This window comes from Apteryx rowi, unplaced genomic scaffold, assembly GCF_003343035.1.
Source record: "Apteryx rowi isolate R43461 unplaced genomic scaffold, aptRow1 scaffold_35, whole genome shotgun sequence".
In the NCBI taxonomy this organism is placed as follows: domain Eukaryota; kingdom Metazoa; phylum Chordata; class Aves; order Apterygiformes; family Apterygidae; genus Apteryx; species Apteryx rowi.
This window is the reverse complement of record NW_020449974.1, coordinates 477,191-504,851: the sequence shown is the minus strand read 5'-3', so window position 1 is coordinate 504,851 and position 27,661 is coordinate 477,191. Positions and strand designations below refer to the sequence as shown.

Genomic DNA, 27,661 nt, shown 5'->3' with positions numbered 1-27,661 from the left:
CTCTCTTCCCCAGCCATAGGGGAGTCAGCCTGTRTTTATTTTCCATCTGTGCTTTTAGCAGCTTTGCAGGGTTCACCTTGCAAAATAGGGCATCCAAAACCAACACGAAACGAACCTACGCTGCAGAAAAGCTTCCCGGCGTCGGCGGGGGAAGCTGCGTTTAAAAATACGAAGCCGGGCGAGCAGCACAAAACTCCCCGGGGCTGGGTCGTTTTCCACGCCGCGCTTCTCGGCGAGGTGAACTTCCTTCTCGTCCTCGGCGCTGCGCGTCCGCCCGCAAGACTCCCGTCTCACCGAGGCTCCCCTTAGCCGGCGGCCGTGCCCCGTCAAGGGGGGGATCGCGGTTCCCCTTTCCCTGCATGTGTTCCTTTTTTTATTTCCCCCTTTTCCGGGTCGTCCTTGCCGCGCTCACCTTGCAGCTCCCGCAGCCCCGGGCCGCCCCGGTGTCTCTGCTGCTGCAAGGGCCGAAGTAGTCTCTAATTAAAGACTCGCGGCTCCTTTCATGAGCAGCGCTGACCTTGTTGCAGGGATGATTCAGCAGCAAACGACAGGCTGGCGCGGGAGGAGAAGAGGCTTTGGCTCTGCGTCGGGCTCTGCCTTGCTCGGTAGCTGCGGCTGGGGCGGCTGAGCGTCGCGGGGCAGGAGCCCTTCTGCTCGCTCGGAGGTGAATCTTGGCCTCCCGGTCGACATCGGAACGGCTTTGGGAGGCTATTGGGAAGTGTCCGACTGCAGTGCTCTAGAAACCCTCTGCTTGTGCGTGTCCATGAACGCCACGAGCTGTTAAGTGACTTACCTGCTCCTGAACCAGTAAAGCACTGGGACCAGTCCGGGGGTGAGACTGGAGAACCTCTGCTGAAGGTKTCCGGAGCATGTCAGACGGGTCCATCGGAGCGAGGTAGGTCAGGCTGAGCCTCCTCTGGGTGGCAGGTGGATGGGGATCTCTCGAGGACCTTAACTGGATTGGTGGGAGAGCAAGGGTGGTCCTCCTTGGAAGGACCACGTCCTCCTTGAGAGGTCCGCATCTGCCCTGAAAGGCTGAGCGTGACGGCGTGGGCATGGGTGAGCAGGGAAATCCTGGCTCTGCTTTCGGTGCAAGCTCTTTGCTCCAGCTTCTCCGCTGTCGCGGTGGTTAACYCGTCCGGCGTGCGGTGGCCGGCAGGCAGCATGGGACGCGGCCGGGTGATGATACCTGCTGCTGTTCGTGAGGAGCAGCAGGAGTGAGCTGTAGGGCAGGATGGTGCTGAGCACCTGACTCGGGCCCTCCATGTTTTGAAGCTTGGCTCTGGCCCAGCTCTGCGATACCCCTGGGTGTTTGGAGCAGCCACTAGGTGCATCTTCTGGCTTTGTCTTCTCCAGGAGGAGACCGAAGTGTGACAAACGGGAGCCGTGGGGAGCGGTTTAGAGCGCAGCCCGGTCTGAACCGAAGTGCTGAAGGAGCCGCGTCCTACGCATGGGGCTGGGTCTGCCCAGCCTCTCAAAATCCTGGTGTGGAGGACAGGGCAGCAGCTGATCCCCTTTGGAAAAACGGTGAAGGACGTTGCTAAAGGCTCGTGTATCTTGCGTACTTCTCTTTCACGGCCAAAATCGATGTCTCTGATACCTCACGTTGGATATGCCGCTTCCGAAGTGCTGCGGAGAGACACCAGCTCCAAAGCGGTGCTGTTGGCCTGCTCGGGCTGTGCTGGCGCGGCACCGAAGCCAGCCGAGGTGCTGGGCTGGCCGGAGCTGCTCCGTAGCCCTGGGGCTGCTGGGTCTCCGCAGCTATGTGGGGATGCACGTTTTATGGGTGGAAAAGTTGTAGGGGGGAAAAGAGGGGGTCGAGGGGGCAAAGGGGGCATCTGGCTAAGGGAAGCCCTTCTGTTAAGGGTTGGCTCCGTGTCCCTCTTGTCCCAGCAGCTTGGCTTCCTGTCCTGGAGATGCTGGGACAGCTCAGTGCAGACCAGCTATCTGATAAGCCCAACCAAACCTTCTTACTAATGGAAAAAGCCGTCTGCTCAGACATTTTCCTTCTGGGTGGTCCTGTAATTTGGACACCAGTGTTTCCTGGAGCGCTGCTTTAGTGGGGGATCGCCTATCATGGTGGTCGTTGACCTGTTGAAGAAGTGTTTTCCCAGCCTTGTTCATAGCTCCCTTTGGGACGACAGCTCCTCTACCCTGGGCCAAGCCTGGCTGGGCCTTTCCCCGCTCCTGCTCCCTTTATGTGCTCCTTGTAGACTAGTTTGGCGGGGGATCTGCCCTCCCAGATTCCCACCTCCACTTGCTCCACCAGCTTCGTGGGCTCTCCTGCCCGCCGGCCACCGACTCGCCCCCATCTGGGGGACTTGCTCGGAGGCGGCAGGAGAAGGGACAGGTAGAGCTCAAGGTCTTGCAGGTTGTCCGAGCCGCCTCCGGACAACCGAGGCGGGGTGTTGAGCATCTCCGTGGCTATCCTTGAAGTGACCTTCCCGTGGTATCCTTTGCCGGGCGGATAGCTGGCTGCCGGGGCGGAAGTGCCGGAGTGCGGCCGCCGGGCTCCCGGCTTCTCCCGGCCTCCCTTATCTCGGTCGCCAGCCCGGAGCGGGAGGACGGAGCGAGGCAGACGCTGCCGCCGGCGCGAAGCTGTGCCGTCAGCATCCTCCGCGGGGTCGCTTCCCCTCGTTAATAAACAGCTCCGACGCGCTCGTGTTTTTTATGCCAAGCTGCTTTTTTTTCCCCTTGGCTCAGCACCACGTGCCGATTGAACGCGGTGACCTACATGAGGGAGGGAGACGTACGTGAAAGCTGCTTCCCGGGAACCATCCGAGAGCTCCGACGGGGCCTCCGGCCGCTTCCCCTTTCCGGGGCTGCGGTTTGCGGGGCCGAAACCCGCCCTGGCCCCGCTCTCGTGATGCCTCCTGGCCGGCTCCGCGCTCAGCCACCTTCCCCCCTTTTGTTTTTTATTTTTTCTTTCATTTTTTTAATTATTTTTTCACAGGGTGACGCAAGACRTCAAAACCGCTCGCGCCGTTTTTTCCCGTTAGCTGAGTCAGCTTGACCCTTTCCCGAGGCTCACTTCCCGCCGAGCGACGGGCTCGGGATGTTTTCCAGGCTTCGGCAGCGGCTCGTGGCGAGCGGCGTTTCCTCCAGCGCTCTGATGGAAAGGCTCTGCCTGACTCACCTGCTCCCGTTTCCCGCACCGCTTCCTGGCCCCGCGTCTCATCCGGCCCTTTGGGCGGCTGGCGGCGGAGAAGGAGCTGGATTGACGCGAGGGGTTTCCAAGGGGCTCAGGTGGATCCCGCGCACCTCGGGCTTTGCACACTCTAGCTCCGGATCGCCGCTAGAGGTTACGGGGCAATATTGGGCAAGCCTCCCGGGAAGCTTCCCGAGCAGCGGGCTCTCCCATTCCTGCTTTCTTCCGTGATCCAATAACGTCCTTGGCAGGACCGCAAAGCCTTCTCGGGAAGCCGGTTGGTATTTTCTCCTTACCCTGCTGATTTCAGCGTGGTTACACCCATCTCCGGCGCTTCACATTTTCCTTCCCTTTTTTTTTTTTTCCGGATGACTTCACCCTCCCGGTGCGCTCTAACAAGCGGGTGCAACATACAGCTGAGATTTCGATTTRGGGTTTTAACAAGTCTGCGGGAAATTGTTCCGTTTACGGGCTTAGAAGTTTCCCCCAACTTCTTTTGCCCCGCGCTTCGCCTCTAAAGCCTGTCCCGGAGAATTGCAGCCTGTCCTGAATTATCAGCGCRCCCCTCCGCGTGTGTCATGGATGCACGCGCTTCCTTTCGACTGGTTAAGGGGAATTTTAATGTTTTGATCCAGGAAGGGTCAGAGCTGTTCCGCTCGCAGTGCGATTTGGAGAGTGAGAGTGGTTATGTACAGCTGTGGCGGAGCGGCAAATTTTTTTGCTTGTCTCGTCAACGGCTTTAACCTTTAAAGATRAATTTGCACTGAAAAGCGAGGGGTGCGTTTGCGGCGCTGCTTCGGCAGGGACCGGCTGGCTGTTTCGGACGTTAATGCCGGATGCTTGGCAATCCTTTGAGCAAGGCGTCCGTCCGGGTTCTTGCAAGCTGCAGAGTTTGCACCCGGCCTGGGACGAGCAGCCGGAAAAGCACCGGAGGGAGCCGCCCGCGGAGCCGGGAGCGGGAGAGCAGAGCGGGACCGAGGCTGGCAGGAGCGCGGCGCGGCTGGGAGCTGCCCCGGCCAGGAGCGGCTCGCGGAGACGGGTTTTTCCTCAGGCGAGAAAGCGAGACGGCAGGAGCCGAAACGCTTTGCGAGGTCCGTGAGCGGATGGCGAAGGGAAGAAACGGAGGAAGGAGGAAGGTGCAAAGCGGAGGCCGCGGCGGCGGTGGCGGTCGGTCGGCCGGTCGCGGCAGGGCAGCCAGGAGCCTCCCCGCGGCCTTCCTGCAGTCCCCCTAAAACCTCGGTTATCTTTTAAGGGGCTTCCCGGTGGACAAGGATGCTTTGGGGCCCTCTCGGGCATCTTCTTTTAGGGTGAGATAGAGAGGGTCTGGAATAAATTTATTTAAAGGAACGTCGCTCGGTGCCTTTGTCTTTACCGTGCTGACTCTGACCTGAAAGGATTTGTTCTGAGTCACCGACTCGTAAATATTTAAAAAGCAAGCACAAAGCACCTTCTTTTTTTAAACACGGGCTCACGGCAGCGACCTATCAACTGATCGTATAAAAATGTGGCCGCCGCTAACCTCCCCCTGAAGTTGCACGGCGGCATCTGACGTTGGCCGAAGCTAAAGGGTCCGTGCGGGTTCCTCGGAGCGAGCGCCGGTAGGACGGGGCCGGAGGCAGAGCCGCCGCGGTTCGGCGAGAGGTCCGGGCCCGGACGCCGCCTCCRTGCTGGGGGTTTGTGCGTCTCCGTGTCTGCGAGCGGGAGCGGGTGCCGGCTGACTTCAGGCACGCTCGTGCTAGCTCCCACTGGCCTTCTCCGGGCCATTCGGGTTTGTGGTCCTCGGCGGTAACAGGGGGACCCTTTCTTTTCTTTTCTCTCCGGCTCCAGGTGGCACAAGCTTCACTCCAAGGCTGGCAAGAAGGAGAAGGAGCGTGGCGAGATCCAAGTGAGCATCCAGTTCACGCGCAACAACCTCACGGCCAGCATGTTTGACCTGTCCATGAAGGACAAGCCGCGGTCGCCCTTCGGCAAGCTGAAGGACAAGGTGAAGGGCAAGAAGAAATACGACTTGGAGTCGGCCTCTGCCATCATCCCCAGCAGCGTGGGCGCCCTCGACATGGAGGATGACTATGACATCGGGGGCAAGAAGTCCAAAGTCAAGGGCTTCTTCCTGAAGAACAAGCTTCGCAAGTCCTCCTTGACCCAGTCCAACACCTCCCTGGGATCCGACAGCACCATCTCCTCTGCCAGCCTGGGCATGGCCGTAAATGTTCCCGAGGTAACCAAATCCCCGAGCAGACACAGCAGTCTGTCCACGGAGCGCTCCGGTAAGAGGATAATGGTTTTAATCTCCTCCCTTTTTCTTTCTTTCCTTTGTAACGGGCRGCTAAGGCTTTCCTGCAAATCTGTTCGCTAATTGCTTGCAGTGTCCTGCACAAACCCTCTGAGACCTTCCGCGGGCCAGAACGGGAGGAGACGGCTAAGGTTTTGGTGTTAACGCCGCGCCTGTGCGTGGACACCCTCTCGGCAGTGCCGATTTGCACCGATGCCGCAGCACGCCCCGAGCCTCCTCGCCGCCAGCCCGCCGAGGCGTTGGCTGTGCCCTAGGAGGGTAGTTTAGGACCGGTTCTCCTCGGTCCGTGAAAACAGCTCCGACGGGAGCTTGGTGTCCATGACCAGAGAATTGCCCTCTGCCTCCCAAAAGCAGGTTGCTAATACTCCCCTGCAGGAAGCCTGCGGGAGAGGGCAGAGCGGAGCGGAGCGCTTTGCTGCCGAGCCGTGCTGCCGCCCTGCTCTCTAATGAGACGCCTCCGGCTTGGATGCAAAGTCGAAACAGTGACCGGTTCCCGGTGATTAAAGCAATCTGAGCTCTTGGCTCTCAGACAGCGGTGATTTGCAAACAAAAAGGGCCCTTGTAGTGCATTAATTCTGGCCGTCCCTTGAAAACGAAATATGTAATTAAATGATTTCATTGGCTAGAGACGGCGAGTTCCCGCATTGGGTGGGAGTCACCGGGTACGTGCTGCTTCTCGCCACGTTCGTGAAGCCGCCTGCGTGGTGCCTCTGGGGTGCTGCTGGGTGACGCTCCCGTGCAYGGCTGCCTGCCGTGCCGGAGTGCGAACGGAGGCGCTGGTTTGGCCCTGGTAGTCCCCACACCGTGGTGAAGGAGGCAGAATCTCTCCGATTAGGAGGGGAGATCAGATGTGCATCATCTAATGTCCAGGCAGCTCTTCTAACTGGGCTCTCCAGATGACCATAAAAACCTGCTGAACCTTAGCAGTAGCTACAGAGTCAGGCCGTGGGAAGGCAAGGCAGGTGCAGGAGCGGACTTACATTATGCGAAGCAGCAACCTGCCCTGGTGGAGTGGAGCTTAGAGGCTCGTCGTCCTGTATTCAATGCAAAATTTTAAACCCCGCTTAAGCATAAGCCCTTTAAGAAGCTTTTGGATAGTTTCTTGCATTTTCTTGCATTCTCAGATCCTCTCAGACTAGGGTTTTGTCATCTTACGAAGACCGCTGTCTGSATCCTGCAGTGGGAGGCGATGTGCTTTGTGGTACCCGTGCCCGTCACCCAGATAGGCTCACGTCTGTTTTGTGTTTTTTTCCCCCCCTTCAGTTAAAGACTACTTGCCGTCTCCAAAATTGACCCACAAGAGAGCGTTCAGTGACGACGTCTCCCAGGTCAGCGCGGAACCGGAGCCGAAAGCAATCCAAAGCCTGAAGCCAAAGAACGATCCTGTGTCCCGGTCCTCTCTCTGCATCAACGGGAGCCACATTTACAGCGACGAGCCTGCCCCAAAGAGCCCCATGTCTGCCCCGCCGAGCTCCGCGCCGCTGTCCGTGCCCAGCGTCCCCAGAAGGCCGGAGGAGAGCTTCGGCTTCGCTCCCCTCCATCCCGACTCCCACGAGGTGCCTTGGGGGGTCAGCAACTTCGAGAGGGTGCAGCAGAGAGACGAGCCCAGGTTCATCCCGTCTCCTCCCAGCTTAGCCTTGCAGGAGGAGCTCAAGGTCTCCACTAAAGCCGTAACCCTCAGTAACCATCTGGGCAGAGCCAAGATGGAAGAAAACAGCCGCTTAGAGACCAAACCTACCCAAGTTGCAACACCCATGGTCTTCTCCACGGAGATGACAAAAGAAAAACATCCTGAGGAAATGAGGAAGGAAGACAAGAAAGCTAAGGGCAGCCTCTTCCACCACGGAGGCCACAAGAGCGATGCGGGGAGCAAAGGCCAGGGAGAGAAAGTGGGACCCTCCCATGGCTCATCCGTCCAAGCAGCAGCAGGTGGAGAAGAAAAAATTAAGACCAGCGGCTGGTTTGGTTCAAAGGAGCCCAAAGAGTCTCCTCAGAAACCCAGGTCAGTGAAAGGGGGGTAGGGACGTGTAGGCCATGAACTAGCTGCCCCACCTCCGGTCTTGAATGGTTGTTAAATGCTCTCCAGCATCGCTTGGAGGACTGGTCCCCATTGCACCTACGTCAGACTGATTTTTTGGGTCTGCCGAGATAATAGTGGGGGAAATACTTCTTCGGTGTTAAATGTCTCTTCTCCGAGGGAAGGGAGGGTGGTTTTTTGGGGTGAAGCACGAACCAGGGAGCCAGGAGATCTGGATCTTCCCCTTGCTGCTTCTACCACAACCCAAGTCCATTCACCATCCTGGGCTGTGTTTCCCGGTCGGTGGTGAAGGGAGGGATCGGCTCCCCGGGGAGCGAGACCCACCTCTGTGCGGGGGTGACGTTCAGCACGGTTGTGCCAAGTGCTTCTGTGGCCTCGAAGTGCGATGGGAAGGCAAAGGAACGTTATCCTTTAATTAGCTAAAACGCTTTCCTGGCATTCGGGGTAGGATGCGGGATGTACTGACATGCAGTCGCAGTTTTTTATTAACGTCCCACGCCCTCCGCATCGCCGATCTGGCCTGGGGTGTGGTAGTTTGGTAACCTGAGACAGCGTTAATATTTCTGAAGTAACTCATCCCAGCCCTGCTCCTTCCTCTTCCCATCCCACCCCGGCCTTCCCTCCTCCCCACGATGAATCCCTGATTGTTCTAGCTCAACGTGRTGATTCATCCCTCTAAATCCTCAGCGCCGGGTTCGTGGCGCACAAACCGGGATGGCTCCGTGCCGTTTCCAGGCTGGTTTTCCTTACCCAGCGGCGAGTCCGGTGCCCGGTGCGAGCTTGTGCCGGGGTTAGCAGAGCGCGTCGGCTGCCTCTGAGCTTTGCCCCCCACGTGTGCCCGAGGGGCTCGGCTTCGGCTCCCACGGCGGCCGGCCTGCGGCACGCCTGGGTCCAGAGGTTGCCCGAGAGCACGGCATGGTGTCATCAGCGCTCYGCAGAGGGAGAAAACGGGGTGGAAAACCAGCCGGTGAAAAGAACTGGCAGCCTAGAGCTGGTCGAAGCGATCGGGTTGATTTATTATAGGGATTTTCTAAGCTGGGCTGACTTTAACCTAATTTATTAAGCAGGAGGATTGTAATTCAGTCTAAGCCTGCTCTAATGAGGAGGGCACTCAGGGTTTATTTAGCCGAACCAGATTCCCGCCCGAGTTAAAAGAAAACTGCTTGCAAAATGCTGCTCAGATGCGAGCGAGGGCACGAGYGCATCAGGCAGAGCAGCAGCCCTGCAGCAAAGGAATCGTCTTTTCGATTTATAAGATCTCGTAGTCGCGGCGTTCTTTAAGGCTGACGGAAAGCAAGAACGCGCTGCGCTCCGGGGAGAGGAGGCGACGGGAGCCGGAAGGGCTGCTGCGGCTCCCGCCGGCTGCGCGGGACTGCGGATGCCTCTGCTGGGATGCGCTTTCTGCATCCGCCGGGCCACGCCGAGGGGTCTGAGAGGCGTTTCCCACCTGCGGACACCCCCTTCTTCTTCAAAGGCTGGAAGATAAGAGGGAACCGCTGTCTGAAACGGGCGAGAAGCGGCTCGCGCGGAGGAGATGACAGGAAGGGCGACGGAGCCGTGGCCACCCAGCCGCTCCGCGGAGGAGGGACGGGCCGCTCTCACAGGGGACGAGGGCTTCCCGAGAAAGATTTCCGTCCTCGAGCTGCTCCGGCAGCAGGAGAGATGAACACGAAGTCCCTGCCTGTAGGATTACGGTGTCCCTGCCCGGTGCGAGCTTTGCTTCTGGGTGAGACTAAGCGACTCTGGTCTCCGCTGCTCTGATTCAGCAAGGACGGACTTTTAGTGCTTAGGTTCGTTCTTCCGGCACTTTTTAGTTTTGCATGAATAAACCTGCCGTCCGCCTTAAATTCTAGTAGAAAAGTCACCGTATGAAAAATAAACCCCATAAAAGATCCCAGCCTGTCCAAGCACCGACTCCACTGGCTGGCTCGGGCAGGGTGCGAAGCGCCATGAACCTACAGCAAGCGTGAGGGTGATGGGGAGAAGGTATTTGGCCCTGCACAACTCCCTTCGGAGTCTTTTCATTGATAAATCGGTGAGAAACCGGAGGGTTTCTCGTGGCTTTGCAATTTTAGCAAAGCAGGAAATACGGTTCGGAAGCGTAGAAACATGGGCCRTGCGTTGAAATCCGACACGTGAGCYRTTCCRGTCGCATCCCTCTGATGGATGCCGCTTCCTCCTAGGCAGGGGTGTCTGATCCGGTTGTAAATCAGCTCCTGAACGCTTGCAGCATCCAGCGCGGCAGATAATCGGAGCCAGTGGAGAAGCACCCGTAAAAACTATCTGTTTCCAACAATCCCGTGTTTTTTTCAAGGCCRGCGGCTGGAACCGTACCTAGGGCCGTTCCCCTCCCGTACCGTTTTTACTCCGTGTGCTTCTTTTTTTAAGCTGCTTCGGTGCTCACAGCTTTGTTTCAAACCAAGCCGGTTTTGCTCAGCGCCTCGGTCTCAGCCCCCTGAAAAGCAATMGAAGGGGCTTTTATTGCAGTTTGCGATTGCAAGGTGGGAAGAAACAAGCTTAAACTGTAGCAAGGGCGACTTAAGTTAGACTTTAGGAGAAGTATCTAATGGAGGATGGGAAAATGCTGGAGCTGCCTGGCGGGGAGGGGAGGAATCCCAGCGTTTGGGGTTTCTGAGAGCAGGGCAGATGATTTTTGGGGGGAAAACATTATAAGAAGCATTTGTCCTAGCCTAGGGCCCAGGACGGGCTCTGGGAGAGGGTTGCCGAGTCTCGGTCGATGCAAAAATGGGCTTCCCATCATCGCAGTGGGACAGATTGCCTTTAGGCTTATTTTCCTAGYCCTTGAATATATATTTTTTAACCATTAATTACAATGTCATTATTTATCTTATTCTAATTATATAACACTTYTATGTTTCTTTATCTTATTCTCCTTCCTCGCACTGGTCCGCCTCACGCACCATGCCACCGACTGAAGTCAGAGCTGTTGAAAAATTTATTAGGTCTCGACAGTATCTGCCTTGGCTACAGATTACGCGTACGGTCAGCTGCCCTCCGTAGCTCGATAATAAAATGCATATTGTCTCTAAAGCGTGCGCCTGGAAAGTTAGCAGCGCTGATCTGCGGGCTTTTTATGGAGGCACATCTGCATCTGCAGGAGAAATAAGCCTGCAGCTTTTCAATTGCTGGCGCAACTTGTTCTAGATCTGAAGATGGATTAGCCTTGGCTTTGCGGGGAGGACCGGCCTCCGTATCGAGCAGGTTTTYGCTGCCTTTTTGACTTACCCGTGGAAAGTTTTTTTTTTCCCCCTGCCGCTCTCCTGATTCCGGAAACCTTAAATTTTCAGCTCCTGCCAGCTAACGAAGCGGAGTCGTATCAGTTCCCCTTCGCTCGGCGCGGATGGGTCTAGTTTAACCTGCGGCTGAGCGTGGGGAGAGAGTGTCAACAGCAGGCGTGTTTGCAAGGCTGCAAAACCCAACCTGCAATTAGTTAAAAAGAGCTGTAATTAGAAAGATTCCTTAGAGTTAAGGTTTAAATTAGCCCGCAGCGAAGACACGCTTGGCATAGCCTGTCCTCAGCTACGCTCTTGCAAAACCACTGCCTTTCTGAAATAAGGAAGCAGCTCACGTCGGGCTGCTCTTAACTTAAGCTTTACGATAAGGCTCCGTTCTGTTACGGGCTTTTTCTTTTGCCGACCGGGCCGGACCTCGCCGGACCTGGCGCTGCTTCGGTCCCGGCTCGAGCGGAAGCGGCGGGGAGATAGCGTTCGCTCTTCGGCGGCTTGAAGAAACGACCGTTCGGGGTTTGTTGTTTTAAGGCTGCGCCATCGAGAGCTGTAGGCGAGGAAGCAGCTCGGCTGGTTTGTTTGAGTCGAGGCCTGGGGCCGAAACAATCGGTTGAAGCATTTTTGGCGTTTCCTACAGCGTTATCAGAGCTGCGCAGGGGCGGCTTCCTGCGGCGTGAGCCGGGATGATAACGCGCGGCTACATCTCGCGCTGGGCGGTAGGAAAGGAGGAGGAACGGCTCCCTCTCTCTTGCGGAAACCGTCGCGTTAGCGCCGCTCGCGGGCTCTGCTTTTGTGGGAGGAACATGCAAAATCGCCCCCCGCCTCGACCGCGGCAGGGAGCGGAGCAGCCGGCCCCGGCGAGCGAGGACGGAGGATGCGCCGTGCCGGGAGAAATGGCCCCGGCCACCAAAATCCCGTCCGTCGGGAGAGGGGTCGGCGCGGGTGAGAGAGGGAGGCGAGGACGGAGGGGGAAGCAACGCGGTTATGGCGTTATTAATAGCTAAACCCCGTGCTCTGCCCTCCTGAGTTTCCTATTTAAAAGCTCCGTTGGCCCCAAATCTCCACATCCTTCCAGCTGTGGTTCCCACCCTTTGGAAAAATGTCCCGGGCTGCCGTATCGATTCCTCCCCATCCCCTTTCTGCACAAATTCCCGTAGCAGCCTCGGGCCGGCTGGCACTTGCTGGCGGCTGGGAGGAAACTCCTGATTCCCGCAGGGCCCCTAACTCCCCCCGGCCTTCGGCTTTCCCACCCTTCCCCAGGCTCCTCATTCCCGAGCTGTCCTTGCAAATCCTGGCTTGGGCTGACGGCCTGGCTTTCGCTGGCCCTGATGCCTTCATGTGCTCGTGAAAGTGAGCGGCTCGGGCACGGCCCTCCCGCGCGGATCGGCCTCTCCTAGTTCCTGCRCCAGCAGGGATTTTCCGCTCGGCCTCGGCGCGCCGGGGCCGGATTCGAGCCCTGCCTCCCCAAAGTCCTTGCTTTTCCACCACGTAGGTGGTTTTTCCTTGTCTTTACCAGCGCAGCGTCAGCCGCCCTCCTGCAAACTGGGCCGCGACCGCCGCGGATGGATGTTTGGGAACTGCAGAGCCGGGATGGCCGTGCGTAGCCTGAAATTCAGGCTGCGATCCGTAGGGAGAACCTCCCTGCATTGGAACAAGCTGTTTCCAATAAACTTTCCATCAGGGGGTTGCTCAGCAGTCGGATTTCTTTTTTTCCTGCTGCTGAGAGGCTAAAACGCGCCTGTGAAGTGATGCCAAACAAATAAATGAGGGCAGAAAGGTATCCGCTATTTATTTTGGCTCGCCGAGCTGTATGTGGGGTACGGGAGGAGGAGGAGGAGGAGGAGGAGGGTGAGTCAGCGTTTCAATGCAGCAAAGAAAAATCTTAAACCAGGCTGCTGCAAGCGGAGGTTTCCCTCTAGAGGCATCCGCCGTCCTCAGCATGGGCTCCGCGTTTGGCCGAGCGCTTGCAGCATCCCTCGGCAGAGAGACGGACCTGGATAGTTGTGGCTTCGGAAGGCAGGTCTGCTGCCAAAGCCCRGCTGACAACCATTCGAACAGGAGACTCCTATCCAGGGGGGAAAAAGGCTGAATGCGGACAGTGCAACCGGTGCATTGAAAACCCGGAGGAGAAACGCGGTTTCTGCTGCCAGGAGTTTGCAATCGGGAGCGGTCTTCTGCAAGAGGCACGGAGGCACGTTAGGAAAAGGCAGGAATGGGAACAGGCAATGGAAAGAAAACTTTGGCAGGGGATTTTGGAGGAGAAGGACCAGAATGCCCCAAAAAGACAGGTAGGGATGGGTGCAATTAGGGTGAGCTGCCCATCATCAGATGTCCCAGGAGGATCCAGCGTGCTGGGGAAGGAAGTTAAACCAACCAGGCCATCGGGCAGCTGCGAAGGTCGTTAGCRGGGAGCACTCATTAGGAGCCTGAAGCTGATTACTGCTCCTTGGCCATTTAGCTCTTGAGCCCGGCAAAGCCAGATGGATTGAGCCTTGGTTGCTCTTGCTGCGCATGAGGTGCTGCTTCAGCAGAACCATGATGAAGGATCTTAATCTGGACTCAAGCGCTGAAGTGAGCAAGCGTGAGCGGCAGGAGCGAGCGTAGGAGCRAATGGGAAGCTTTGCAGTTACCCTGACCGAGATCGCAGCCTTTCGAGTTGGATCTTGCTGCCTGCCTGCTTCCAAACGGGCAGCAGTATAACTACAGGTGATTAAACTCCCGGCTTGTTACAGCRAAATCGCTGTGAGCGTTGCAGGAAAAGGTGCAGGCAGATGGATGGYGCGGCGCTTTCCCGGGGCCAGCGGCAGGTACGCTGCCCGCGCGCGTAGCGCTGCCGTTCTTGGGTTTACAGGGGAAAACTTGCCGTGTTTTGCCCCGTTCCAGCCAGCCACGTGCTGCAGATAAAAACCCATTTGTGGACAGCGTGGAATCGCCAGGCTGGGCTTTAGGGGCTGCGTGGTCAGCTCGSCCTGGGCTGCTGGTCTCAGGCAGGGCTCGGGCTCTCTGTGCCCTGTTTTTCCTTCCCCCTTGCTAAAACAGGTATAACGGAAGTGATTTCCCGTGGTATTGCTCTCGGCTGAGGCAGGAGGATATGTGAGAGCTAGAGGTGGACGCCCCAGGAGCAGGAAGGCAGAGTCTGCAAGCTGGATATCCTCGCTGTATTGTCCATATAATATAAAGGCACTGGGATTTTGGGGTCCTCTTTCCCCCCCTGCTTCCCCAGTTCGGTTTGACTAGAGCCGTGTATTGGGGGAAAAACRTCGGTTTGCAGCAAGTGGCAGTGAACCGGCGCTGGTGCCCTCGCGCGTGTGTTCAGCTGAGGGGTCCGAGGCCACAAAACAGCCCCACCAGCTTGCTTTGTGGCTGCAGGCGCTTCTGTCCTCACCGTCCTCTTTCATAAAGCCAGAGGAATCGAGCTGTTCTCTCGATATTAGCAGCATCCTTAAGATGTTGTGGATGGAAAACTCCAAATAGGGGTCGTTTCCCTTGCTGGCTGTTTTACCATTGGCTTTGGGGTGATGTGGCTTGTTGGAACAGCGCTGTGCTGGCTGCCCCTGCTGGAGGGGAGTCTTAGCGTTTGGGTCCTGGGGGGAAATGGGAAGGTTTTATCCCCAGGGCACTGCATTCCCGTCCTACAGTTAAGAAGTTACTGCTGTCACTGCAAGTTTGGCCTTAATCTGTGCAAAAACTTGGACTTTTCTTTTCCGGCCCCGAGCTGTCCCCTGCGGCTTGGAGAACCCATCCGGGGGCTGCGTGCGACCGGCTGGTGCATCTCGGCCTTGCCGTGGGGAGGTCGTACCGCGCTTTTGCTCTGCTGCGTGCAGGGTCTTGTAGGCAGAAGCGGCGCTGACCCGACGAGCGAGTTGGCCGGTAGCGGCTGTGCGCGTGGTGGAGGCAGATGCTGGCAGCCTGCACAGCTGGCCGCAGTGACCTTTGGAGTGTGAGCAGATACCCGTGCTATCACCAGCCGTACCATAAAACCCCACTCGGGTATCTGTCAAGCTTCACCGTAAAGCTAGCTGGTTTTTACACCCATTTCTCCACCTGCAAAAAAAGACATTTGCCAGGCCTGGGTAGAGCAGTTTAGCTGCAGTGACGGAGAATTTGGGAGAGATGGGCTGCCCCATCTGCTCTCCCAAACATTCACGTGCTACACCACCATGGCCTCATGGCAATGGTGAGGATGCCCTAGGTACAGTCTGAAGTGGGTCTTGTGGTATCTTGGGCATGCTGTGGGCAGGCTGCGACCTCGGAGCACCCCGACTTTGCACCGTGCCCAGAGAGGTTTGCTCCCAAGCGCGGAGAGGCTGCCGGTCTCCCTGGGGCGATTTGTGCCTAGAGCTGCAGCACCTSCTCCATCAACTTCTCCCATCGCTTCTCCAGGAGGTTTTATTTTCACCGAGGAGCCAGGGCTTAAAATGCACCAGAAGAAATGGGACGCTCGGAGAGTTGACTTCTGCGGAGCTGCGTGCCCAGCTGCCGTGATGGCGTTTTCCACCCTGCTGCGTTGATCCCTGTGGAGAGCCAGCAGTGGATGGCTGGGCTGTGCGGGGACAGGACTGGGCCCCGTGCCACAGCCACCACTGCTGCTTTGTGACAGCAGGAGAGGGCACCCACGAGCTGTCTCTGCCCGCAGCACCAAGTGGGTGCTCAGCTGCTGATTTGAGTGGAAGAGGTTTCAGGGCTTCTTTTTGTGCCTGAGCTGCTGGTTTTGCTGAGTGGTATCTGCAATGCTGTCTGATATGTGCTGCAGTTGATCTGGTTGCAGGCAAATGCCCTTCAAATACCACCTTTTAGCCCCAAACTGACACCAAATTATATGGATGGTAACAGATGCCATTTCATGCGTGAAAGCACCCTGGCCCAGGCTTTCCAGCTCTGGTGACAGGGTTAAAAAAATGGTTTAAAAACTGCCCTGTGGTGGGAAGGAGGAGCRGGAGACTCAGGGCTGGAGGCGCAGGAATCGCTCTGCGAGAGCCCGTCACACACGGCAGCAGCAGTGTCACCTGGGGACAGGGGCTCTGTCCTCGAAGACCAAACCTCACGTGCGGGTTTGGTGGGAATTGCCTCTCCTTCCACAGCTGCCTGCTGGATCCCCCCGATCCCCCTGCGAGGGCACGGGGTGACCCAAGGCACCCCGGAGATCAGCCGCTCGCTTGCCTGTGCGTGAGTTACCTACCTGAAAACCAGGCRGGAGGAGGCTTCAGTGGCATTGACTGAATAAATAAGCACCTTTCCAAGGTGCTCTGGTCCTCACATCTTGGTACCCCTCTTAAGCCTCCAGTGGAAAGTTTTGGTACAGAAACCTCATTCTTTGAGGATGGTGAAGGTTCACAAGCCCTAACAGCCTCCTGCCTTTGACAGCAAACCACACCTGGCTCAACCGTTTTGTGTAACTGCAGTGTGAGGGCTTGTAGGGCTTGAAATGGTGAGTTAAAATCAGCTTATTTGGAAGAAATCATGTCAACGCTGCCCTGGTCCCGATTTCTTTTGGCTAGTTGAGGGATTTTTTTTTTTTAATTTTTTTTTTTATTTATGTGTGTGTGTGAGGGCTAAGTCAGTATGGGTTGCTCCCAGTGGAAAGTCCTTTTAAGTTTATCAGGGTATTTGGGGGGCTCTGCTACGTGGAGCTTTGGAGCCACCAGAAGAGACGGGAAGTGGGTGCTTCCCTGTTGCCACAGTCCATGCATCCTCCTGCCAGTCCACGCACCACTTGTGGTCAGAGGTGTGCTGCCCGCTCATGGCCCTGCCTGCTCTGGAGACAACTGCTGATGACTGCTCCTTCCCCACATCACTAACGTTTGCCTCAGGATGGCATTTTTGCACTGTAAAATATTTTCAAGGTTTTTTTGGTGACAGAGCCACCCCTAAAAGCAGGTGAAAATGGTTGTCCAAGCAACTTTGCCATTTGGTTCCCTTCTGCATCCAGTGTTCACGTGGCTTATTAAGAGCTACTGCATTGGCCATGCATCCGCTTTGCAGAGAGGAGGCTGCCRCATCCCGCGCAGCACCCGGGAGCAGGGGCGGTTGCATGGCCACGTGCCATTGTGGAAATGTGCTTTGTGGTTCGCTCGCAACCTCTTGCCGGCCAGTTGCAAGTCACAGACCATGAGGGGGAGATGTTCTSCAGGCTCTCTGATGGTTGAGCTGGTTGTGGTGTTACGGGTTCACGGGGTAAAATGCAGCGCTCCTTTAGTGGAGACAGAACGAAGTTGGAAGAGGAGAAGGGGCTTAGCAAAGGTGAGTCCCGGACGTGGGTCCTGCACGGGGAGAAGCCTGGCTCTCCGTGAAGGCTGAGTCCTCGTGGAGAGCCAGCCCAGGCCCCTTGTGGGGGGGGGCAAAGGCCACGTGCTGACCGCGGGTGACCTTCTGGTGTTGCTTGTGATCCCTACAAGCAGCTTGGCTGAGGTTCATACCACAGTGTAGCTCAAGAGCTGGAGATGATGGGGCACACCATGCATATTGGCAAAACAGTGCAATTCTGTCTTTTGCAAGGACTGATGGCTGAAAATAGAGGAGAAAACTGTGTTTTCCCCCTCCATTAATTCTCCTGTAAGCAGGCACCTCACCTTTTGGCCMCATCTAGGTGTGCTGTTGTGGCCAATGCAGAATGAAATAATATCTATAGTTTGTTTTTTTTTCGCTGCCGGTGCTGAGTGCCCCARCCGTGGGGCCGGGATTGGGAGGAAAGGGGGCCTGGGTGGCTTCTGGCAGTGGTAAGTCAAGGGGAAGGGGATCAGGAGGAGGAAGCCGACAGTCGGAGCACTGGCAGGGGTGCAGGACATCCAAACTGTGTCCTTCATGGTGTGAAAACCTTCAGGACGGCCGACGCTTGCCTGCCTCCCCCAGCCTGGCAAAGCTGTCCTYGGTGGTGGCGAGTACGTTGATAGAGGAGTTTCCAAAAGAACAAAAAGGTAAATTTAGTCCTTTTTCAAAGGCAGCAAAGAACAGGCAGCCTGACTTCAGGCTGAGTGGGAAAATATGYCCACAGAAGGAGATCAACAGTTTGAGTTTAGGATGTGCCAAGAYCCTTCCCTCCTCTTGGGGTCCCACGTGGGGGTTCGGGCATCTTGGGCACTCGGGCCAGAAGTGACTTGATGAAGGGCATCCGGGGAGGCTTGACAGAGTCAAGAACGGGGCCGGAGTCCCTTGTGTGCCAATCCCATGTCCTGGCCACACGCTCTGTCTCACTTGGCTCTTATTCCTTGTTCACCGGTCACCACGCTAGCTCTCCCACTTGTGAGAGAGGGAGCACCACTGCCACTGGCTTCCTGATAGGTAGCCAAACAAGTAACGAGACACTGGAGTAAACTGGGAAAGGCTTACTCTTGTGTGCTCTTACTGGCTTAAGCAGACCTTAGCCAAGAGCTCAGCTGGGCTCCTCGTGTGCCATCTGCCCTCGGTCCGCACCAACATCTGGACAAAGAATAAGCCGAGTCCTTGGGCCACGGGAGGTGGAATAAACCTCTCTAGCTCCTGAGTTTTAGGGACTGCTTAAGCAAGAAGGGGGAAATTTAGAAAACTGTTCTAAAACAAGGGCTGCTCTTTCCTTTTTGTAGTGCATGCCCTTTCCATGCATTTACTCCATAATCATTGCTCTGCCTAACAAGAGAGAAGAGTATGTATTTGATCATTGCATTGCTTTGAACTGAAGCGTTTGTAGTGTATGTGGTGTATGCTTACAGCACTGTCACAGCATTAACCAGGAGGACTGTTTTGTCTTCCCTCCACAGCCTGGAAGTGTCTCCTCAGGTAGAAACCAGCTCAGATGCTCCTTCTCATATTTCTCCTTGCTCCCCTGCCCAGTTTCCTCCTGCCGCTGTAGCCCATCTCGCTAGCATGCTTAGCGCTAACCTCTCTCCCGCTATTGGAGAAAGTCAGTCTGGATGCTTGTCCCCTACCAATCCATTCCTCAACTCCCTGCAGAGCAATCCTTTCTTTGAGGACCTCCTCGCTGACCAGGTACTAAATTCTCCTTCACCTACTCACTTTTTCTCTAGTTTCCCGTCTGGGCCGCATGCTTCAACAGAGGTCGCTGGGAGCTTTTATTCCTCTGAGGATTGCAGTCCCTCTGCCTCCCTAAGAGTTAAAGATCCAGAGAGGGAATCTCCAGCCAAAAGCATTTGTGTCCCCGTTCCAGAAACTACTCCCCCAGCACAAGGAGACCTTGCTCCTCCAGATGAGAAACCTGCTGTTCCTCCTCCCCTCTCAGAGTGGGACGATACTTTTGATGCCTTTGCTACCAGCAGGCTCAAACCAGAACTGAAGAAAGAAAATTTATTTGCTTCTGTAGCAGTGGAGGGCATGGCTTTCATTGACGATCCAGATGCAGCTAGTCCAACAGAAAGGTCAACAGACCTGGCTGGCGAGAATGGGACAAAGGCTTTTGAAAAGGCTGATTCCCAAATTATCAATGAAATGCCCACAAGTCTACGGTCCTGGACAAATTTCCCCAGTTTAGATGTGGGGGCGAACTTGGTGAGCACAACCCAGGAAGCAACTGTGATAGAAGATGTGTTGAGCCCTGTGTCTGCAGGATCAATGGGAAGGAGGAAAAGCAGCACGCCTACAGTCTGGACAGCCACTTTTGCATCAGGAAATCCAGGGGAGAAGGAAGCTTCAACACAACTAACTGCTGAAAATATTGCCAGGGAGGAACGGGATAGTAATGAGGAAGAACTCACTAGTGCAGGGGAAAACGGATGGATGACCATAGCCACTGAAACGGCTTCTGATCTGTCAGAAAGTGCCCAAAATGCATTTGAGAGGGAGCACAGAGATCAGGAGAGCGTGTTTGGACAACGGCCATTCCTTAATGAAGGCATCTTCAAAGAGAAGAGCAGTTCTCACGCTGCCGCGTCCATGCTTCCCAGAAGCAACTTCACCCCCCAGAATCCCTCTGAAATGCCTCCCGGGAGCAACGTCGCCGCCGTGCCCCCGCGGGTGCTCGGAGATGTGGCAGCGAAACAGTTCCCCACAGCACCCAAGCCGGAGAAGGCACCCCAGGGTGCTGGTAGTGAAGAGGAAATGTTCGACATACGGACGTCAGTCTACCGGCTCCAGGCTAGCATGCGACTAGAGGCCAGAGAAAGTCGTGCAAAAGTCAGCCCAGATGTTCACGAGGGGCACACGTGCCCCTCTCCATGGACTGGTATCCGAGAGAGGGAAGAGATGGCAGCTGGCTCGGACGTGCCGATGGCTGCACCGCCCCCCAAACCTCCGCGGTGGTTCGCGGCTGTGGGCAGCAGAAGGGAAGGTGAGGAGGACACTCCCAACCTGCAGCTGGGGCCGCAAGGCGGTGAGGACCAGCAGGAAAACGCGGCGGGCCCGAAGGTGGAAGCGGTGCTGCCGAGGGCCTGGCTGAGCCGCGAGCCCTCTGTCCCGGCAGCTCCCAGCCTGCCTGCRCTCGGCACCACGGGAATTGAAGCCGGGAGCAAGTTTCCGGTCACCAAGGATGCCGACTCTGCCACTGAAGACTTGGTGGCTAATTTGGAGGCGAGAGCTCCCGAGCTGGCAAAACAGGACAACTCTTTGGGGGAAAAYCCGTTTGAGAGAAGTGAGACGGATGTGGCTGAGCAGTTTGAGACTTGCCCCTCGAAATTCTCCCTCGATGGATTAGGCCTGTCAGGTGCCGATGGGAGCTCCAGCCAGCCAAGTTTATCTGCTGTAATTGGGGCCGTCCAGCCGCAGCCACTCGCCTCGATACGCTCCTCTGGGCCGGCAGACGGTGCCGAGTGGCCGACGGCCCCAGAGCAGGAGCTGTTCCCCGAGAAGCTCGTTCCCTCGGGACTAACCCCATCTTCCAAACTAGACTCAGGCCAACTGGAAAGCTTCTGGACGGCTCTGGAAGAGCAAGAGCCGGCGGGTTGCCCTCCAGGTCCCAGCCAGGCTGCTCGACCTGAAAGGTTAGCGCGTGGGGAGAGTCCGCCCCAGCCGGAGCCGGAGATGGCGTGGGGAGACGGTGAGGGGCGGTGTGGGCTGGCAGCCAGCCCCGGTGGGCAAGCACGAGGCTGGCCCGAGCCTCGTGGCCCTGAGGTGGTGGCAGGCCCTCCCCGGGAGGCAGAGCAGGGCAGGCATTCGTCTAGCGAGCCCGAGGGGCCGCCGGGGCCGTGGCGTAGGTGGTCAGCAGACTGCAGGATAGACTTCAAGAAGGCCGATTTCTGGAAGCCAGATAGAGCAGAGGAGAGGAGTGAGCAGGATGCTTCAGCCCCAGGCAATCCTTTTGCTCCAGCAGTCAGCCCAAATGCCCCAACGAATCCCTTTGTGGAAAAGCCACCAGACACCCTCCCTGTTCGAGCTGTACTATCCGTAAGGCCTGGTCAGGGAGGCTTCAGCTCCACAGACGTCCACGAGGAAGCTCTTCAGGAAGGCTTCCAGCCCACTAACCTCCCCAGGGACCAGCTAGGCAAGCCTCCTTTCCTGCATGACAGCCAGCCTTTGGCCTTCTCCACCCCTTTCCCCGTGGCTGCAACTAACCCTAAACAGTTTGATTTCCCTTCCCCTGTTGCGTGCCCCGCAAGTAGTGGGGTCCCTGCCGTGACCAGCCACGCAGCAGCCCAGCCCTGCCCTTTGCTGCAGTCCGGTGACACACAAGCTTCAGCGCTCGTGGTTTTGCCCAGGGAGACACAGCCAGCTGAGAAGCCCTTTTTCCAGCAGACGACCAGGTGAGCACTCCGGGGAAGGCGAAGGGTGTGTATTTGGTAGAGGTTAACCCTGTCTCCCTTCTGCTGGGGGGCCACTAAGCGGGCCCCGAGTCAGCGTCAGCGGGTCATAGTTGTGTTGACTCGAAGGAGGCCGCTCCATGTGTTGCTGCGTGTCCTCTCTTCCTGACCTTCCCGTATTGAATGAAAACCTGTGGTCCCAGAGAGTCTTGCCTGAACAGTTTAAACCCTTGGYGCTCTCGGATCAGGATGGAGAATGGCCACTGGTATCCTGTGTTTGCTCTAAACTAGGGTGAGTGGTTTCAAATGCATCCAAGATTTGCCCCAGCTGAAAATTCAGCCACAGCAGAATTGCAGCCGCATTTCACTCGGTGCTATTTTTGGCTCCATCATCTTCCCTGTGCTTGCAAAATAGGTACCTTTTCCATGTCTGCCTGGAGAGCTTCCAGCCATTAATGCTCTCATGAGTTCCTTCATGGCATGTTTGCAGCTATTGCCCCTTCCATTTTCATTAATTCAGCTTTGGTTTCTTTCCTTTTTAAATGACCATCAGGTACTAAAAACTTTCTTCTCTCCATAGCCAAAGCAAAAGTAGTTTCACTGGGGCAGTGGCAAAGTGCCATTCTCCCCTCTCTCCTGCCAAGATGCCTGTTGGTAAAGAAGAAAGTAGGACTTAGCCTTGAGGATAACCGGAAGGGGTGGGGGTACTGTGGCAGTGTATCAGAGGAAAAGAAGGTCTGTTCCTCCTCCCAGATCAGTCTTGAGCTTGTAGAAGTGCTGTGAAGCAGAGGAGGATGCTGAGTGTAAGGCCTCAAGTCTTCTGCTCTAGGTTCTCCAGTTCATCTGATTTCCCTGGTACACCTTCCTCCAGCCTGCTTAGGGCAGGAGAAGATTGTCATGGGATCCATGTACTTGGAGTATCAAGGATCCAGTTGTTTGTATTTGGAAGCTCTTACAGCTTAAGTGGGAACCAGGTGTACCTGCTTCTTCTAGCACTGGTTTGATTTGCCTCCTTTCTGTGACAGAAAGGAAAATGGAGCTTCATGGGGACACTGAAATGATAAAATCCCTTCTGGCCTAAGAATGGTAGTGGTCATGTCCCTAGGAAGAGGGAGCCCATGAGAATGGGGTCAGTGGAAGTTAACCTGAGCCATAGTCCTTCTGTATGGAGATCCCTCCTTGGCTTGAGGGTGGGTTTGGTGTGCAAAATGGTCTCAGGAGCAGACACCAACAACAGACTAGTCTGTTAAGTGATTTTGTTTTGTTTTGTTTTTTCCTTTCTTGYTGCCAGAACCTCAAATCCTTCTTAATTGGATTATTTATTCTCCAACAGATAACCTTGTTCAAAATCTGCAGATAGCAAGTATGCAGAAACCTCTTGATTTTTGTTAATGGAAAGAGAAGTGTCCTGCAGTCCCAGAGGGTAAAATTAGGTAAAGAGAGGAGTGTAGTCCCAGGACCCTCTCTGTAGATATTACATGCTCACTGTCACCTTAGGACTTGACCATGCATCCATCCAAGGCCTGACAGACCTGTGGGATGAAAGTGGGCTTGGATCCAAGTCATCATATCTGTGCTGGGTTCTGTCATGTTACWTGCCTGAGAAGTTCTTTAACCTCTTCTGTGGTTTCTCYACCTGTAAAATGTGGATGTTTTCTTGCTGCTGTAATTCAAGAGTCTTTGAAGAGTTACCTGAGGYCTCTGTGGGAGGCTCTGAGGATATGCACTTCATTACAGAGCTGGGGATATGTGCTTCCCCCCATTTGTTATGGAAGCAAGGCAAGGAGGAAGGGCCCTTCTCCTGGTCCCTGTGATGTGGCTTGCCTTTCCTAGAAGCATCTGCTAATAGGATGGTCAGTGGTAGGTACAAAAAAAGAAAAGAAAGGTACAGAAGAGGTGGAAGAAGAAAGAAAAGGCTTCAAACCAAGAGCAGGAATTGAAGGYTTACTGGGAGAAAAGTCTCCCTCTTCCATCAGAGAAAGGAAGAGCTGGTGTCTGGTGTGGGTGATCCAGGGACTCTGATGGAGTGGTGTCATTTGCCCTTCTTGGGGAGGGATGCCAAAATGGGTGTGGGGAGCCAWGTCCCCTCCTCAGTGACCAGAGCAGCTCTCTGCTAGTCTCATCTTGTTAGAGATGGCAGAWCAAATGGAAAACTCGTATCTGTGACTGATGCTGGTATGGACTGGGCCAGGACTCCCACCTAGACTGGCCAGGGGACTGCCTGGTCACAGCAAGCTGGGAGGTTGTGTCCTCCTGGAACRACTCCTTGTGCACTGGACTTGAAGATGCAGCTGGGGAACCCTGAGTCGAGAAAAGCGCCTGCTCATTGCRTTGGCAGAGCATTCCCTGCCCTCCTGCAGCAAGGGAGGGCCCTCATCGCAAAACCCAAGTGATTGGGTAAGGCAGGATCCTCAAAGCATCAGTCACAACAATCGGGTGTACGGAGGCTCCCCGTTCCACCCTTTGGGGAAGGGCAGGAGAGCAGCTTCAGTGCTGGGAAGGCCTCTGGTTGCATCCCCCTGTACGGGTGGAACCCAAAGGACAGGCCATGATAGTGATTTGGGAACTCCCCTGGCCTGGAGAAGCTTAGCACTTATGAAGCTTCTTACAAATTGGTCAGGAACTGTGAAATGTGTGACCACTACAGCAGGTTATGGCACTTGCAGGTGATGGGAATGGAAACATCAGTGGTGCTGAGGTTGTATTGCCACATGCYGCTTTGCGCCTTCTGATGTTGACAGCACACCAGAACTGTAACCTCCTGAAAACGAGGTTCCAAGCTAAGTCATAAGCTGGTCTTTGGCATCTGAACTTAATCCTTGTGGAACTCTTGCTGCTTGGAGAGCAGTTTGCCACATCCACCACTGCAGCRGTGCCACAGATAGACTTAGGAGGAGAGTTGCTGCTCTCATGTTCAGTCATTCCCTTTCCTCCCATAGACCTTTCTCCAATGAGGTCAGGCCCCCAGGTGCTGTGTGCTGCTTCAGGCACAGCAGATTATCCACTAGAAACTGGGGACTGACTTGCTTGGATTTGTCCTGTATTGTTGTGTCCTCTGAGAAGCATTTTAATAGGAAGATATAGACATTACTTCCAAACTGCTGTAGGGAAGTTCCTCCGGTTCTTCCACTGTGCTCAGCMATAACCTTGGGAGCATCACTGAAAGCCATGCTGCAACACAGGATTTGCTCAGGAGATGGAGAAAGGGAGAGGGGCCAGGGCTTTGCCTCTTGTCTTGAGGTGTTTCATCTTAAACCTGTTAAGATTCATCTTAAACCTCTGARCTTTCAAAGTGTGAGATTGGAAGCACTCTGCCAGTATTAGAGGGACGATCTCCCTTGTCCATAAAAAGCACAGCACTTCCAGGAGYTGGGAGAGGATTCCTTCTCTGTTCCTTTACATTTTTAGGGGGTTCTGTTTCTTACCATATTGGTAACTTAGCTTTATTTTATAGCAAAGTGAATATGACACTCGGATTCTGTATAAGTACATTTTACAAAGGATTCTCCCAGGCAGTTTTCTGAAGTGGTATTGAAAAGTCAGTTTTCATTCTTACCTCTAACGGCTACTTCCTTTCAAACTTTTGACCTGTCAGTTCATCAGGAAGCCTCCAGGTGCTCTGATGTGCAGTGAAGGCATTCCTGTATCTCTGTCATGAAAARCATAGTAAATCGTGACAGATCTAGGGAAACAAGTGAAGGTTTGAGAGCAGGATTGGAAGCTGCTATCTTGAGCTGTAACCCACTCCTCTCCCCCCCAAAGAGGGCTAATACAGAAATGTCACTCATGTCCCATCCTCCACCTAGGAGGAACAGATCAGAAGGGGCCACTTGGATCACCATGGWTGCTTCTGGACAGCAAGTCAAGGCAGAGGCAGAGCTGGTCACCTGGGTTTCAGTTAGAGTGCGTCTCTGGGAGCTAGAGCTAGAGCCTGTTGGTGATGGAGGAGTCGTGCCCCGAGGCTTTGCCAGTTCCTCGTTGCTCCCCTGCCTGCTTGGCGAAAGTGCAAGGCCTCGCGGTTGGATCACTACAGGAGAGTAACAATGAGGAGGATCTGTCGTGACATGCTCGCTTGTGGTCACATGGAGATGTGGTAGTGGATTAGGCAGGTCTTTGGTGTGATCAGTTATTTCTGCTCTCAAATTCACACTCATGCTGGCAGGTTGAAACAGGTCCAGCTTCTCGGCAGATCCATCAGGACTTCAGACATGGCTGTGAAGCATGAAACAATCTCTGCTCGCATGGATGTACCCTGGTGCCCAACTCTCCTGGAATGTGACGCTGGTGGAGGCATGCCTCTTGCTTTCGGAGCCTCTGAGTGACAAGCCGAGGGGGCAAGCCCCCAGGCTCTGCTCAGCAGGAGCTGTGCACTGCCCTGCAGCCTGCAGCTTCTCCTGCCRTTGGGAAGCAATGGCAAGGAATGAGATCATTATCTTTTTTAAAAAATACCTTTCCTGCTCTGCAGCTGGCAGAGGTTTAAGCAAGCAGCACCAGTACTTCTGTTTCTTAAAGGATTGGCAACAAGCAACTGTTCAGGATCTCTGCAAGGCCTCCATTTCTCACCTTGCTTTATGGCATAACAAAAGGATGTAGCTAACTGCTTGAACGCTTTAGCATAGTGTCACGGTGTTTGCAGCTGTACTGGTGAAGGGTGTTAATTCAGGGTGGATACAGAATGGCGACTTCTCCAACTCCAGACTTTGTCAGTGGGTTCCTGCAAAGGCTCACGGGATCATTCTCCATTCTTTCAAGCTGTCTGYGAAACCTGAACTCCATCCCTGGATTTGGACACGTCTGGTACGGAGTGTTAATGCTTTGGCTTCTTGACACTGGTTGGTGGCTATGATTGCTGTCCTCTCCTAGAAAATGGATTACAGGAGTCATTGTCATTGTTGAAGAGAACTTTCTAGATGTGCTCCATCAGCACAATGGAGAGATTGCTTGCTACATCCTGATCCTGTCACCACTGACAAGGCACGGAGACACCGTCCTTGGGAATTGGGCCATCTACATGACCTTCATCTCAGCCTCACTGGTYAGCTCTGAGCTGGAGCAGGGTTGAAACATCATTTCTTCTCCCATCTGAGTCTAACCTTGCCAGATGGGTGGCAAAATCAGAAATGGAAGGGGCAAAGACCCAGTTTTGACTTTTGGTGGTGTGTGAAAGGACCCAAGAACATGTCCAGGAGGATTGTTCTTCTCTCTGTCTGGAGACTTTGGAAGTAGGAGCAGATTCTCCATCCTGTGGCCCGAGCATGTTCAGATGGGCTGGTATTCCAAAATCCCATCTGGCCTGAAAACAGCCTTCTGAAAGTAGATGCTGGTCACTGTGATCTTAACATTTGAAAAGGTCCCTCTTCTGCTTGCTCTGTTCCTGTTGYTGCAGCATCCCGCAGCACTGCTAGAGCACAGAAGCTCTATGGGCTGCTGAGAGGACGTTTCCCTTCTCACAAGGGGCAGTTCTTAACTTGTTATGTAGGTATGGCTTTCAGGTAGGACTGCTGACTTCCTTTAAAAAAAAAAAAAACAAAAAAAACCCCAAAACCTTTAAGTTACTTGCTCTGCTTTAGAGATGGAAAGAAAGCACAACCTGGTGGTTAGAGCACAAGCTGGACTTGAGGGGTCTGTACCAACCTGGCTGACAGCTCACACTGTGATGGTGGGCATTATTCCTCCTCCTACAACCCAGGACACCGACACCTGAGGTCCCCATCTGTGAATATGGACTGAGCTTTCCTGTCTTGCTTGAGAGGTGAGGCGCTGCGAGCTCCTGGGCTGCAGGATGTTCCCCTTCCCCTGCAGTGCTGTTTGGGTGCACAGTGGGTGCGAATTCCCTTTTCAGGGCAGCCGCTGCACCTGACAAGCACAGAGCCTTTGTGGAGCTCTTGGGTAGATGTTAAGCTCTTATGCCCTGAGTACTGGCACACAGGACTTACTGATCCTTGCAGGAAAGTAGCGTCAGGTCACTTCTCTTTCCATCACTCTGAAAAATAAACACTCTTTGTTTAAGCCCAGAAGCAATATGAAATGTTTGGATGAACTGAAACAGCTTAACTGTGATGAACAGTGAGGCAAAAATAGATGAAAATAAAATTCCCTCATAGCTGGCAAAGAAGGTGCATTCAGACACGGTGTCCTTACCCTCCGTTTTGGCTAATGTATCTCAGGGCAAATTCTGTGGTACCCGCAAGGCTGGTGGCGTGAGTCCTCATGCCTGCAGCTCAGTGCCTTTGTGCGAGAGGCCAACACGGGATGGTGGGGTGCATCGCTTTG

General features: G+C 55.0%; 1 protein-coding gene and 2 long non-coding RNA genes across 4 annotated transcripts in view; 2 read left to right on the top strand and 1 right to left on the bottom strand.

The window, feature by feature from the left end:
- The first annotated feature begins 869 nt into the window (after positions 1-869).
- The window catches only part of RAB11FIP5 (RAB11 family interacting protein 5), a 33,756-nt gene continuing 6,964 nt past the window's right edge, over positions 870-27,661 (top strand). The window contains exons 1-4 of the mRNA XM_026072752.1: positions 870-895; positions 4,976-5,415; positions 6,705-7,443; positions 18,728-21,391. Coding sequence (XP_025928537.1) covers positions 870-895; positions 4,976-5,415; positions 6,705-7,443; positions 18,728-21,391 — 3,869 coding nt within the window. The remainder of the gene's footprint in view (positions 896-4,975; positions 5,416-6,704; positions 7,444-18,727; positions 21,392-27,661) is intronic.
- Positions 8,475-11,327, bottom strand: LOC112969443. 2 transcript variants are annotated; one of them, XR_003254719.1, is made up of 3 exons: positions 11,158-11,327; positions 10,726-10,920; positions 8,475-9,934 (listed from the first exon to the last, which is right to left on the bottom strand). It is a non-coding gene; the product is annotated as an uncharacterized LOC112969443 (long non-coding RNA). The 2 variants fall into 2 exon arrangements; XR_003254718.1 differs by having other exon boundaries at positions 10,726-11,326.
- LOC112969444 lies at positions 11,445-12,411 on the top strand. The gene is made up of 2 exons (XR_003254720.1): positions 11,445-11,669; positions 12,244-12,411. It is a non-coding gene; the product is annotated as an uncharacterized LOC112969444 (long non-coding RNA).